Source organism: Balaenoptera acutorostrata, chromosome 14 (genome assembly GCF_949987535.1).
Source record: "Balaenoptera acutorostrata chromosome 14, mBalAcu1.1, whole genome shotgun sequence".
In the NCBI taxonomy this organism is placed as follows: Eukaryota; Metazoa; Chordata; class Mammalia; order Artiodactyla; family Balaenopteridae; genus Balaenoptera; species Balaenoptera acutorostrata.
The window spans coordinates 2,913,428-2,929,048 of record NC_080077.1 but is presented as its reverse complement, the minus strand read 5'-3'; the positions used below and the strand labels follow the sequence as shown (position 1 = coordinate 2,929,048).

Here is a 15,621-nt window from a genome sequence, read left to right as displayed (position 1 = left end):
GGCTCTGTCCCCCCCCGTCCCGCACCATCTCAGCGGACTCGGTGACCCTCCCCCCGTCCCGAGGCCACACCCCACCTCCACGGAGCACGTCTTCACTCGAAGCTGCTCTGTACCCTGTCCCGGGATCCTCTGCACCCACACAGCACGGGCTTCCAGTCGGCTCTGCGGACACGTGGCTCTAAAGCATGACTCCAACCGTGGGCTCGACTGGAGACGAGGACCCGTCCAGGACGGGGTGTGTCTGCTCTCTGCTCCGGCCCCCGCCTGCCCTCCTCCTCGGGCGGGCCGTCCTGGCCGGCTCCGTGTCCGGCTCGCACCCTGACAGCACACTGATGAACAAATGCTTCCGTTGTTGCTCGGCCCTCTCATCCTTCACAGATTTGTGCTCAGCCCCGTTATTAGGACAGAGACTGTATCTTACTCGTTTTTCTGCAGAAAGATTGCATGAGTGCCCAAACTAAATTGTATTCAACTGAATCAATGTACCACCCACTTAAAACAAATTTGATCAAGAAAATGTTTTTCCCAAGTGTGGGTTTATTTCAAAATTATAAAGATTTATATATTATTTTTATTACATATAATTAGCAATTTTTAGCTTATAAAAATTTTCACATTTAAAGTTTTTATTTTAAAAAGATACTTTTTAAATGTAGACATTTTAAAACCACCAAAAAAGCTGAATATATCTTGCAGCATAGGTTTACCCTTAAATATACACATCTCAGATGCTGTTTAGAAAAGATTAAAAAACTGGCTAAAAATCATTTACAATTGGCAATGATTAAAATCTCCTTATCTCTGGAAGAGCATCTTAATGACACAAAATGAATTTAACATCACAAGCATTTAACAGTTTAATTAGCATGTAGTTTTTATCAGTATACAAAATGGTCTTAAATGGTCAGTGCAGTTGTTTTTTTGGAGTGATTACTGTATCAGGAAAAGTATACTTCACCAAAAACAGAACATCAGCTTTCAAATGGTCTTTTCAAAGAGTTTCTGATTTTTAACTCAGGAAAGAAGAACAGCATTTAATTACCGCATCCCTGGTGAAAAAACAAAAGAGGAAAAACAATATAATAATCTGCCTCCAGAGTGAACTTGCAAAAAGATTCCTGCCGAGAGACAAACACACGATCACCTTTTCCCATCAGAACTCAGCGGAACCCCCAGTACCGTTCCATAATTAAAACTTTGTTGAATATCACTTGAAATCAAGAACTGAGACATGGAAATAATTTGTTAGTTGCTAAAATGGTATTTATTTATTTAGAAATCTTAAACAACACATATGCTAATTTTATTATGAAGAAATAAATGTAAATACCCAAAACAACAAAAGTATTTTAAAAAAGAAACAATGAACTGGATTTTAAAAAGCAGAATGTAACTGTGCCCCTAAGAATTCCAACAAAATTCATGTGAAAAACCTCATTCGCCTTTCACATTTCTCTTCACAACAGTTAGTCTGAACTGTTGTTATATCTATACGGACTGTTAAAGGTGAGCACCAACAGACTGGAGATGTACGGGCAAGGCCCGACACTTCTGGGGAGGGCGGTCACTGTGCAGATGCCCTGCGCTGGCTGTGAGCTCCAGCCCTACAGCAGTGGACATCATTTCGGGGCACCTTTTCGCCTCGCTGAGAAACAGCAAGAGCTCTCCCAGCTAAGGTCCTGAGGTCCTGGTCCTCTGTGCTCCTGTTCTAAGCCTGCTCTCCTTTAGTTGACCCTGCTTTGCTTTTTCTCCTTTTAAGTGTTCATCAAAAAGAATCATCCATTTGAAACTGAATAAAAATAGAATTTCTATCAATTTCCTTCACTGTTCCTATCAGGCATACAATTCTGTTTTTCATACGCAACCTATGTTTCCAAATTTCACAAAGAAACAAAGCTGTGCCTCAACAGAATATTCTTCCAAATCGGTCAGATTTAAGACTGCAATTAAGTATTTGTTTTTCCCTCCACAATTAAATTAGTACATTTCTCTGAAAAAATACAAGAAAACGGCAATTACCTCTTGACATACAGAATAAATATGTTTCTACTGGCTTAAAACAAACATCTCCATATCAGACACATTTTTTCATTAACTTTTTTTTTTTTAAAGTAGAATTTATTTTTGCTGAAGTCTCCATATCCTATTTACTGAATACTTGCAGTCGTGGAAGGATCTAGAATCTCTTGCCAAAATTCCCTAACTGCAAATGTTCAGGTGGTAAGTCAGAAGTACACTCCCAGCCTACCTGTTACATCTGTTCAACATGTTTTTTACTTAATATGGCAAGCTTCTATTCCACTCATTTAAAAAATAATTTCCTTTTGGGAAAAAAGTCAAAGTCAACCAAAAACAGCCTTTTAAATCATATTTTAATATGAAAATTACTAAAATTCACATATCTGTATAAAGAGAATTAGAGGAGCAGAAACAAGACAGAATTGAAACAAGCTCACCTTGCATACGGGATGTATGACAGACTATACCTGCAAGAAAAATTCAAGAACGTTGAAACTAAATGATGTTCTCCTTTTTGCCAAATGACCATATTCTAACACCATAAAAAATGAAGCAGTAGACTACTGCACAGTGATTCTCAAGGTATGACCCCTGAGGCATGCAGCACCACCAGGGAACTTGTTAAAAATGCAGATTCCTGGGCCGCCCCCCCACCTCCTGAATGAGAAACTGCGTCTCAGTAAGCAATGTGCTTTTAACAAACTGATTCTGATGCCTGCTGAAGTTTGAGCCTGTTGTAATAAAAGTTACCCCTTTCAAGTTATTTTTTAAAAATAAAAACTATAAAATAACAGAATAAACTGCACTCTCCTTCACGGATAAAGCAATCATTAAGTACAGATTAGCAATAAAAAGCAACATATTAATAGAAAATAACAAAGATTTAAATTTTTCCACATTTCACTGAAAAAGAGTAAAACAACATCATAAGGTTCTTTTGTAACACGTAGAGAACTGCATTTAACATCTGTTGATATTCCATCAGTGGAAAGGTAGAAACAGCACCAAAACAAAGACTGATCTCAGATTGGGTGATATCAAAAAGGAGAAAATTGAAACAGCAAAGTCAGGAAGGGGTTTACTGACGATTGCAAGGAAGCAAACAAGGCTGAGCTCTAAAGAAAAAGGAAAAACACTCGTAGAAATATCTTGTACGTGAAAAACACCTTTCTGGTCTGACGCGGGAGCGTGCAAGGAGGGCACATTCAATTCAATCACGTATTCGCTGGGCCCTCAGCCCAGGACCTAAACGTGGCTTGGGGAGGGGAGCGATCAGGAAGGACGGCATGACTGAACACTCGGAGGGAGGGGAGGACGCCGCAGGGAGAGGGAAGGGCAGAGCAGCCTCGCTGAGGAGTCGGCTCCAGAGCCGGCGAGCCGGCGTAACAGGGCCAGAGCCGGCTCCAGAATGAATTCACTTGGCAGGTGCTCGGCAATACCAGGCAAAGGCAGTGCTCCCCCGCCATGCCCTCGGGCTCATCCTGTGACTCGGCCTGGACTTTAGGGTTCGTGTAGCACCACCTGCGTTTCCTAGCATTTCTCTTTCACACGTAGAGAAGAAGTGAATGCAGCCCTGTGTGCCTGGGCAAGCACAGCCCCCAACTCTCCTCAGCTCTCCCACATTTAGGCCCCCCAGGACACACCGCAGACCTCAGACACCTGACCTCTCGGGAGGCCCTTCCCCTCCAAGGCACAGGCTTACCTGACCCGGTAAAATGCCAATGACCTTCCTAGGCTTACAGGCTCAGAACAAAAGTGTGGCACTGCTTAGGAAATTTTAACTTTCTAATTAGTGTAAGACTTACCAGGTCATTGACAAGAACTGCAATATGCAGAATAATAAGGCCAGCCCCTTCTTATGCCACTGACAACAGCAAAGACAAAGAAATAATGAGTTAAACATCTTTTTAAAAAATATTTTTCACAAGCAAGTTCAGTTCCTCCCCTTCAAAAATATAAACAATAGCTCCACTTATTTCATTAAATTCTAGTATGACAAATTTAAGATTCAGTAGATCTGAGAATTACATATCCATAAATTGTATCTTCTTTCTAGAATTCTCTGATTCCATTTATTCAAACGCTGCTAAGTATATGGCATTAAACATTAATGAAATAACTGTGCATAGGCCGAAAATATTAAATCTCTTTCATGTTAGGTCCTTTAAGTCAAGGTTAACCTTTCTAAAATCCCCACTTGGTTATTAGATCTGTATCCTATGTGGAATTTACGTATCTTTCTCATTCGCACTTGTTCATTTTCTTGAGTTATTTTTTGAACTAAAACTGTATTTTATTGTGATCTTCTGGAATAATGTAAAATAAAGTTTCCACGGTTGTTTTAAAATGATTTTTAGAATTTCTTGTCCATCTTTATTTTAAATTTTTATTTATTTACTTTTTCCTTATTTTTAATCTACTGCTTATAAACAGACTGCTGGACCTTTCCAAACCAGAAATCAATTTTCCATAGGGATATGCAAAGATTGTTTACGAAAATTCTTTTAAGTTATCACTGGGAAATGAGGTATTAAGTGCATTCTTGCATAACTAAAGTCCGGTCCTTAAATCATCAAAATTAAAATCAGAACATTTTTGATGAACATTTCTGAAGTGTGTCATACACCACCCTATCTTCTTTAAAATGTGTAGTGTTCTTGGGAGCTCAAGAACCACCTCAAACCCCTCTGGAAGCAGATAAGGAACAATAAGTAAATGTAATGAAGAATCAGGAGCATCGACGAGTAAACGGAATTGTAGTAAAGTAACTTCTCTGAAGGCTAATGAAGAGCCGTTCACCTCACCCCTAAGTGGTGCAAGAATAATTTAAGTCCTTTTGTCCCTCTGTTAATTTGTTTGGGTTTGTTTTCAGTGGTGCAAGAATAATTTAAGTCCTTTTGTCCCTCTGTGTTACTCTGTCTGGGTTTGTTTTCTGGGCCTTTCCCCTCACTGTGTGGACACCCTGACGCTCTCGATGCACTCCCCACCCTAGGGCCACAGCACAGCGAGGCTATCAGCACAGCAGACAGAGCACGCAGACCCTCAGCGAGGGCCTCTCACGGCCCCGGGCCTGAGAGAGGGGCCAATCTGACCTGGAAGCAAGCACGAGCTCACTTCTGTCTGTTTTAGGTGGCAGAATCCACTGCAAGCCTAGCCACTAACTAGGTTTTAGGGACACCCAGTCTTTGGTGAGTTTTAAGCAACCAGACTTTGAGCTCCCTGGAGATGATGGTGCGAAGACACTCTGCGTGGTGAGGGGCCACACAGTGAGTAGGAAACAGGTATGGCTGAGGTAGCTTACCCAAAGAGCAGCGCACAGGGTAAGTATGAAACACAGCTACAGGAAAGGAAAGAAAAATTGTCAATTTGTGCCTTTTCCAAAGCTTAACAAAAATGCATACACTATTCTGCATTCATTTGCATGATAACACACTAGAGAACAAAATTAATGAGACCGTTTACTCTAGTTGTCCTTATATATTCCCTGAGTATTATTTTAAAGTCTGTGACTGCTGCAATATTCCTTGGTAAACTGAAAGCACATAATAAATCACCTGTTGACTAAGCCAACAGAGAGACTGTTTCAAGAACGAATGAGAGTGACAGCAGCTGTTATGGATTTCTGAATGCTTGCGCTAACGTTTACTAATTCAAGCCGCCACCACAGGACTCAGTACAACCGCTCCTGTACAGTAAGTTCTGTTTTACTTAGCTTTACATAGGAACCTGTTATAATGATTTCACACAGAAAAGACTGCACTGTCATTCCACACCCATGTCCCCCAGAAGAGGCAGGGGAGGGACGAGGAGAGGCAGGGAAAGCAGTGGGGACAGGCGTGGAGACGAAGGCCTAGGTATCTGTGCAACAGTCCAACGGGAGTGACAAAGGCCAGGTGACAGGCCACCAAAATTAAGCCAACTCTCCCTGAGAAGCCTCATATGGACCCAGAAGTGACCCGTCTTCCAGGCCCACCCTCCAGAAAGTACACACAGGGGTCCGTGGGGCCTGAAAATGAAATACACGCAGCTCTCATTTTCACGTGCAATACACAGAGCTACACTGTTAGAATACACAAAAGAAAACAGGATTCACCCAGCCAATCATTTTAGGTAATGCTACATAATCCAAACTCTTTAAACACACAGCCTGAAGAATGTGACTGTCATATTCAACAAGAGAATTATAACATTAGTACCTCACAAAGTAATGCAAAAAGAAAAAAAAACTCGAAAAAAGTTTTTTAAAAGTATCATTATTTACTTACAAGCATAACAATCGTTGCAAGCAATCTCGTTGTTTCAAACATTTTCTTCAGTTGTTTCACGGGTCCCATTAAAAAGCACGTACTATTTGAAACAAATAAAAGAAATGAGAGAGGAAGCTATTAACTTGTCCAGCTATATAAAAGTAAGTACTTGTAAGAAAAGAAATCCTATGTTAGTTTAATTAGAAAATCCCACTAAGTCTGCTGCATTTTTCCTTAACATTAGAAGGAAACGTTACTCTTTCTGTGACACAGGAACGCCCCTCACAAATCACTCCCAGCGCAGGTGGGCGCAGGTGGGCGCGACCGCTGAGGCCGAGGCTGACAAGGCAGTCTGCTCGCCGCTGGTGCCAACCCAGCCTCTGCTTCCTCACCTCCACGCACGTTACCCGGCAGAACAGGGAAAACAGCCCCACAAGCACTGTGGGCGTTAAGCTTCTAAGGGCAACAGCGTGCAACCGCGCCCTCACGCCTCTTCCAGGCTGCGGTCTGAGGAGGGGCATCGGGGCGAGCCCGGGAGGGCTGACCGAGCTTGGCCGCGGCTCACGCCCCTGCACTGGGCAGCTCCTCTGATGCAGAACATCCCTGAAGAGGCAGGAGCTCACCTCTGAAGGCTGAGAGCTCGCAAATGTGACAACCACGCTAACAGACATCAACTCCCCCAGAGATGCACCCGAGGCCCCCGGGAGGACTCCCCGAACGCCCAGCGCCCAGCCCTCGGAGCCACTGCCCCTGTGTGGCCCTGTCCGACTCCTGGGCCCGGCACTGCCACCCCCGATCTGCTTCCGCCGCTGGTCGGCTGGGCCTGTGACGGTCCCCTTGCCGAGGCAGCTACAAGCCCGGACTCCACAGGACTGTCGGGTGGGAACCAGGCCTGGTCACCTCACTAGGCATCTCCCCGGAGAGTGACCCCCGCCCGTGCTACTACACCCTGCTGTAAGATGGGGTGATAACAGTGCCCACCTCACAACTGGGGTGACAGACACAGAACACTTAGGACAGTGCCTGGCACACAGCAAGTGCCTCCAAGGGCTGGCTATTCTCACCATGAACACTCTATTATGGCAGCTGGCAGACAGCGGGAGTCTAAGTATCTATTGAATGAATGTGAATTTTGAATTCACAGTATGCATAGATCTACAGAAATATATCCTATTAGAAAAGAAAATTTTGATAATGATAGCAAATGAAATATTTTGAGAAGCCAAACTTCTGTACATACCTGGCTAAGGCAGCAATATTTCCAAGGGTATAAAACACTGCAAAAAGCTTTATGCCACCTGGAAGCCACAGCAACCCAGTTCCCTGAGTTAAGACATTACAGTTATTTTAAAATAATATTACTACTGTAATAGATTAAAATATAAATGTGCTACTATAATAGTAATAATAGAATATATATAACATTATAAAGTTTATGTATAAATGTGTTAATATAGTCTCTAATTATATAGTTTTTTAAAAAGTAGTTAATTTTCAATGTTATTTGCTAATTTGAATCTTCTGCCTGTTTGCATATAAGTATGTATAAATGAGCCATTACATAACTTTCTTTATACATCTGAGTAAATCTCACTCTACTTAAGTATTCCTTTTATAAATGGCAAGTCAAAAATCTAAATCACATCTAAATCACTGACTGCAACTCTCCTAATACACACTGATCTTTCTTAAATGAAATTATTTTAAGAATCCATAAACCCCCCAAAATATTAATCTCTGCATCTTTTTATTGATCTCTACCCCTTTATTTCAGGGGACTAAATAGGTCCCATCAGAACAGTCCAGATAAAGTGGACTGCTTGTTGGGACTAAAGGGAATGATCAGTCTCACACAAAACACAAATTACGAAGCAACGTATAGCCTTAACGCACAAGAATAGAGAAGAAGACGCCGCTGACGAAGCATATGGCAAACCACTTCAGCCTGGTGTTGAAACTGAGGGACGAGGCGTCCAGGACCTGAGGAAAGAAGGGGAATTAGAACGTGTTTTTAAATCACCACTTGCCAATCTGATGCTTGATACTACATTAAAGCAAAGCTTCATGTTAACACAGACAATGAATCTGTTTTACTTTGCACATTGTAGTGTTAAGAATAGTCCATGGCTGTGAAGGGGAATATCAACAGGTCTGGGAATGAGACGGTCCTGAGGAGTCACTGTTAACTTTGCCAGGTGAGATAACAGCCTTGTGTTATACGGTTCTAGAAAGCTCTCACCTGTTAGGGACAGGAGAAGCACGGATGTGGATGAAATGACATAAGCTATGAGATACCTTATAAAATACTCAGTGACTGAAAAGTAGGGGAAAGATGAAACAAGACGGCCAAAATGTGGACAGGTGCTGAGGTGGACTCATGGACACACACCTTCTCTCAACATCTCTATGTCCGAGGGCGTCTGGGCAAAGTCCCTACGCGCAGAGCCTGGCACGGGGACTGTCCTGCAGGAACCTCTCTCGGGGGGAGCCCTCAGGCAAGGGAGGGAAGCTGGACAGAGGAGGGGAGGGACTGAGTGAGGCCCTGCTTGCAGCTGGAGCTCAGTGAACACCATACCTCACTGTGTGTCCCGCCTGAGGCCAGGCCACCCTTCTGGAAGCCCCCTCCCAGCAGCTGGTCGCTGGCTGCGGGCGGAGGGCGGAGGGCAGGCTGCTGCAGGAGCTCCAGCGTGAGCACAAGCAGGGCGGCGGGCACCTCTGCCCAGCCACTGGGGCCTGGGGAGCCCCGCAGCATCTACCAGGGGGCCCATCTGACCACCTCAGCTACGAGTCACGGAAGCCCCGGCGTCCTCACAACCGTTATTAGAGACGCACTTTGGACCGCGCGCGAATTGACTGCAGGGGGACGACATTCCCGCGTGTCACGCGGACTCCGGCCAGATTACACGGGGCCGCGCTCCACACGCGCCGCACGATAACGCGGCACACAACGCGGCCCGCGGTAACGACTGAGCACACATTTCCTTCCGCTGAAGTACAGCGTAACTGAAGTACTGATAATATTATTGTATTATTTAAATATTACATTAGTTTCAGCTGTACAGCACGGTGATTCGGTATTTTTATAAATTATATTTCCTTTAAGGCTACTACAAAATAACGGGGATACTTCCCTGTGCTGTACAATACATCTCAGCTGCTTACTATTTTATACGTACCAGTTTGTATCTCTTAATGTCCTCCTCCTATATTGACCCTTCCCGCTTCTCTCCCCACTGGTAACCACTAGTTTGTTCTCTATACCTGTGAGTCTGCTTCTGTTTTGTTATACACATTTGTTTTATTTTTTAGATTCCACATATAACCGATAACATACAGTATTTGTCTTTCTGTCTCATTAAGCTTAATACTGTCTAGGTCCATCTACATTGTTGCAAATTTAAGTACACATTTACATTACTAAGTACACCATTCAAAATCATTTTCCCCCACAAGGCTGAAAAAGTATCAACAACAGATGTGTCAAGAAACTAGAAATATACAATAAGGATTTATATTCCAAAATTATTATTAACTTGTATTATCATATACTTAAAAGACCACATACTTATAATGTATTTTCAAGAATAATGAAGCAAAAATACAAAGTTTTATATGCAAAAGCTCAAAATTCCTTACCTCAATAGATTGATCTGTGAATCCTTATGTAGCATGAAAAGGAGATAAAAACAACTAAAGATTCTGTCAGTGTAACATCCATCACTTTTGAACACATTTTAAATATTTTTTAAAATCTGCTTTAATCCACAGACATTCTTGTTTCCAGCAATGTCGTCTGTTTATACTAAAACTGACCACTGTATTTTAAACAAAGAATGAACCTGCCTATAAAAACATCTAAATTTCATTTTTATCTGATCAGGTAGAATACACATAGAACAGAATAAACCCTGAAGACTGCATATCGCACAGGAAATGATCTACTGGTTTGTAAAGAAGTAGAAACAGTATCCTAAGTAAGCAGGGTTTCTAAGTGGTCAGTGCGAATACATGATGATGTGAGGACTTAATGAGAGAGGAAGAAGCATCTGCTTTTACTTCCTTTTACAAGTTTCAATCACCCCATTGTTCTAAGTTCAACTCAGTATTAAGCAGAGTCATTTGTATAATAGTAGATATTTTTCCTCTTATTACCATCAGCCAAGTGATCTTTAAATCAAAACATATAACAAATTCTTTCCATTTGTAAATTTGGAATATTTGATCCACAAGCAAATGACCTGTCACAAGCCCTTCAGATTGTCCAGGACACAGAAACAAATCACAGAAACAAATCACAGATTCCCTAACTCCCAATTGGGAAAATGATACAGTGCCCACCGTGCAAGAAAACCAGGCACTGCCCTGTCCATGAGGGAGACAGAGGGAGCCCTGACCCTGCAGACCCACGTTAGCATGAGCTTGTAGGTGTGACGTGCTTGTCCAACGGGATCAGGAAGGAGCCCACCAAAACCAGCAACTGTTTTGATCTTGTAAATTTAGTCTTAGCAAAGAAATACACATTGAAATTACCACCAGTTATTCTACTTATTTGTTATCAAAGGAAGAGGAAGCAAAGAATCAACCTCGTGAGAGCAGGAGCGGCTCTCCCATTCTCCCGTGCCCTCTTCCTGCTGCAATAAATCAACCTCACCTGGAACTAGAACTTAGTTAATTAAAAAAAAATAAAAAGTTGGAAACAATGAAGGAAAACGTCTTCACCGCAGCACCAACATCACAGGTGGATGAATGAACACATGGCACAGCCACGAGCTGCCTTCCTAGGGGACGGAGAAGCCGGGAGGAGAAGGACGCCATCACCAGGGGCAGCGTGGGCTCCCGGGCCACCACCCCTCGGATAAAAGGAACCACCGCACACGAGGAATTCCTCAACTGCTCCTCCACAGACAGTGGTGGGCAATGAGACACAGACGCGCAGCCAGCCAGCACAGAAGCAGGCGCCCCCGGCCCTCTCCAGTGCGGTCCTGACCCCACCTCCTCAGGGGTCCCCCCCTACTCAGAGGCTCGTCATCGCCGTCACCTACTGCTCTCCCAGGCACCCTCTCTCGCTCAGGAGCCCCGGCCACAGGTCCCGCCCCAGACCCTAGCAGAGTCTTGGGTGCTTCCTACATCCACGTGCACAGCCCAGCCTTTCTGTTCCTCACTCTCTCCTCTCCGACCGCCTCTGCTCTCCCCTCCGCTCAGAGACCCAGGGGCTCGCACTCCCCGAAATCACTCCATCTCCACGTCCAGGCCACTGCTCTCCAGCTGCGACAGCCTCCCCAGGGCACTGATTCAAGGGCTCCTGCCTCGACGCCTCGCAGCCTCTCGGGCCCCTTTATGCCCTCCTTTACTTCAGTACAAAAGCGGAAGTTCCCTTTCTGCTCCATCCACCAGCAAAACCCTGGCATGACTCAAGCCCTCCTTCCTCTTCCTCTGGGTGCAGTCACAGGGCAGGACATGGCATCCTAAGCAGGTCATGGCCACCTTCAAGGGGCCCTGGGCACTGCCTGCCAGGCACCCCAAGTGCGCTGCTGTGTAAGTCGACCTGCCTCCTCACTGTCGCCCCCTGACCCTGCCAATCCGCCTCCATTCCAACCCTCCACTTCCTGCCCTGGCACCTCCCCAGTCAGCAGACACATTTCCTCTATTTCCACCGAAAATGGAAGCCCCGCGGGGATGCCCGGCACTGCTTGCTGTCGCCAAACACCAAGCTCACCTCGGGAACACTCACCCTCCCTTCCTGGCCCCGGACCACCGCACAGGGGCAAAGGCCAACGTGTCCGCCCTGCTTTAGAGGCCAAGCGCTCTGACGTCCCAGGGAACCGACACGGCTGGCTTTTCTCCCCGTGTACGACGTGAACCGCGTTCTTGCGGAGACCCCCTTCCATCAACCTGTGAACACGCGTAAGCCTCTTCCACCTCAAACAGACAAAAAGCCTGACTTCACCCTCCAGCCTTGGCTCAGTCGTTCACTGATTCACTCAACAAATAGCTCCTGGGTGCTCCTGGGTGCTAAATGCCGGTGAGGGCCTGGCTCGTGGTTAAAAGGTTAAAAGGCGCGGGGGGAGCTGCCGGGCCCACAGCCCCCGAGAGGAGCTGCAGGCAAGGACAGCGGCTGGTCCGGCCCTTTCACCTCCCTGCACCCCCAGCCCCGAGGCTCTCTGTCTGAGGCCCTTGGGAGAGCTCCCTGTCGAACAGGGGACACGCCCCTCCTGACTCATCCCCCTCAGCCCCCCCACTCGCCCTCCTCCCCCGACCTCAGAGTCCATAAAATTGCCTGACCCCAGGCCTTCGCTGCCCCATCAGACCCCAGATCACCAGCCGTGCCTGGGGGGGAATGGAACCCAAGGGAGCCGGTGCATCCCTGGTTTTAGCCCCGGGCTGGTTACATCCCAGGAAGCGATTTGCAGCTGAATTAGCCCCTTCATTTGTGGCTCTGCTTGAGTTGCTGAGCTAGTCTCTGCCAGGACCTGGCCCTCTCCAGGTTCCCTCAGTCTCCTGAGCTCCTCACGGAAAGCTCCAGAGGTCAAACCCTGGGCCTTCTCCCTTTTCTGCTTACCCACAATCCCTTGGTTACCTCAACTACTTCCTCCCATGAACTCTAGAATCTGCACCAGATGCCAGCTGGCATCCCACTCAACATCCAGACGACCCCCCAGCGTGTGCCTTCCGCGTCCCAGGCTCCATCTCTCCAGCGGCTCAGGTCAGACCCAGAGGCAGCCGGGCTCCTCCCGCAGCACTCTCACGCCCAACCCGTCAGCTCCACACTCGAACCCTTTACAGAACCCGGCCGCTCTCACTTTAAAGCCCCGTCACTCCCCTCTCCCCGGCCCAGGTCTCTTCCCAGGACCACTACCCTGGTCCTCTGGCCGGGCTCCAGCTCCCACTCTTGCCCCTCCCGTCTGTTCTCCACGGACCGGCCAGGGTGACCCTTTCGAGGCCAAGGCAGTCACATCCCCGCGCTGCTCAAAACCCAACGGCTCCTCGGCACGCTCAGAGTAAAGGCTGCAGTCCTTACTGTGTCCTGCAAGACCCCGCACGATCTGGAGCCCACCGCCGACCTTTCCGCTTCCCTAGCCCTTGGCTCCAGACACCCTGGCCTCTTACGGGCCTTGAACATGCCGAGCGCTGTTCTCAGGATCTGTATTTGCATGCGTTGGGAGATATGTACTGGTACGAGTTACCCAGATATCCCAGCGCTCTTCAGATCTACGCTGTAAGGTCACCCTTACAGACACATCTTCCTGACCATCCAACACAACAAGGTGGTCCCGACCTCATCCGCCTGCTTTACCTTCTTCCATGGCACTTACCACTGGCTGATATATTTTTATATTTACTTGTTTATTAACTGTTTTCCCCAATTAAAATACAAGTTCCATGTAGGGGAGGCCTTTGTTTTGGTCCCTGTTATAACGCCAGCATCTTGAACAGAGCCAACCATATGCAGGCACCAAAATATTTGTTGAATGAATAAATGAGCACCTCCTCTGAACTCACTGCACTTGTCCATTCCAGGCAATCACTCCAATCTTCGGCCAATGACTTCTCTACATAATCTCTCTCCCCCCGGGAGAGTGGCCACAAGAGAAGTGGTACCATCACCTTCATGCCCCCAAGGTTTAGAGCAGCTCAGTCTAACAGGACTTCCTGCAACGGAATGCCCCAAGCATGCACCGTCCTATGCATCAGCCACTAACTTACTTGCCCAACCAGCACCTAACACATGGCTGGTATGGCCGAGAAAGGAGTTTTAAATTTTATTTAACTTAAATTTAAATAGCCGCGTGTCGCTAGGGCTACTGTTTGTATAGCACAGACCTAGAGCATAAAGTGAAGCACAAAACAGTGGTTTAATAAATGAGCTGGGGGCTTCCCTGGCGGCGCAGTGGTTAAGAATCCGCCTGCCAATGCAGGGGACACGGGTTCGATCCCTGGTCTGGGAAGATCCCACATGCCACGGAGCAACTAAGCCCGTGCGCCACAACTACTGAGCTCGCGAGCCACAACTACTGAGCCCGCACACCGCAACTACTGAGCCCACGTGCCACAACTACTGAAGCCCGCGCGCCTAGAGCCCATGCTCCGCAACAAGAGAAACCACTGCAATGAGAAGCCTGTGCACTGCAACAAAGAGTAGCCCCGCTCACCACAACTAGAGAAAGCCTGCGCACAGCAACGAAGACCCCATGCAGCCAAAAATAAAATAAAATAAATTTATTTAAAAATTAAAATAAAATAAAATACATACATAAATGAGCTGGGTAAGCCATTGCTGCCTAATGGACGTTTCTCATATTACCATTTACGGGTTCTTGCATTACCATTACGATTTGCCAAACTGGTTAGAGATCCCTTAGAGCAGGTGCCTGGTTTTCAGTCTCTGAACCCTCACAGACTAGTCCAGAATCCTGTTCACAAGAGGTGCTGATTATGACAAGGAAGGAAGTTAGGATAGGAGAAGGGACAAATAAAAGGTCCTTACGTAATACCGTTTCATTTTAAATGTTCCACTTCTGTGACAGGCAGGCAAGAATTTGCCTGCATGCAAATAACAAAGATACTTATAAAGCAGTTCCTGCTGCACTATTTTTATCCCTCCTTTTAAAGGAAGTAACCCTTATCAAGTCTCGTGGGTAAAGTATGGAGACAAGGATTGTTTTTTTAAAAAACCGCTTATGAGGGCTCAACAAACAACTTTTAACTCAGTATTATTTCACTTCTCAATGACCTGTGTTTTTTTCTTTTCTCCCTCCAGTCTCCCTCCTTCCAAAAGACATACACACACTCACAACACCTAATTCCAGGGTCTAACGGATGCAACGAAGCTTTAAGATTTCAGCTTATGCAGCTGGCAGGACGAGTACCCGCACACCTACTGCGCTGCCAGCCCGAGTTCAGAGTCCACACCAGGCGCAGAAAACCAAGCGGCGGCTGGGGGAGAGCAGCGTGGGGCAGATGGGTTATTTGGCAGAGGAAGACAGGCAGCGAAGTACGTTCCTGAGAGTCGCAAGGCCAAATGGGGCTGGGGGGAGGGGGGCGGGTCTCAAAGTGAGCTTCTGTAGACTCCATGGAAACCCGGAAAGCACCCCAAGTTCTTCCCGGGAGGCCCGTGGCGCCCTCCCGCATCACCTCGGCAGGTAGAAGCGGCCCGTTGCCCACGCTCCGCGGCCCCACCCCAGCACACGTTCACCCCGGAGGCCGGCTCCCTACCTGCGCGGTGAGGCCCTGCTCCTCGTCGTCCTGGCCGCTCAGGACTCGCCGTAGCTTCTCCATGGCCCTGCTCCCGGGCCGCAACGGCCCTTCTCGCCCGCCGAGAAACCCGGAACCGGAAACTCTAGGGGCCGACCGGAAG

At 46.7% G+C, this 15,621-nt stretch overlaps 1 protein-coding gene across 2 annotated transcripts; it reads right to left on the bottom strand.

Moving 5' to 3' along the window:
- Positions 1-608: 608 nt before the first annotated feature.
- On the bottom strand, positions 609-15,599 carry SFT2D1 (SFT2 domain containing 1). 2 transcript variants are annotated; one of them, XM_057528240.1, is made up of 9 exons: positions 11,998-12,414; positions 9,903-9,925; positions 8,160-8,246; positions 7,507-7,589; positions 6,285-6,366; positions 5,321-5,356; positions 3,825-3,883; positions 2,457-2,486; positions 609-1,049 (listed from the first exon to the last, which is right to left on the bottom strand). In XM_057528240.1, exons 1-9 carry the CDS (start codon positions 12,152-12,154, stop codon positions 1,010-1,012), a joined length of 597 nt encoding a protein of 198 aa, XP_057384223.1. In that variant the 5' UTR covers positions 12,155-12,414; the 3' UTR covers positions 609-1,009. The 2 variants fall into 2 exon arrangements, with proteins under 2 accessions (XP_057384223.1, XP_007186136.1); XM_007186074.2 differs by lacking the exons at positions 9,903-9,925; positions 11,998-12,414 and adding an exon at positions 15,480-15,599.
- Positions 15,600-15,621: the final 22 nt, after the last annotated feature.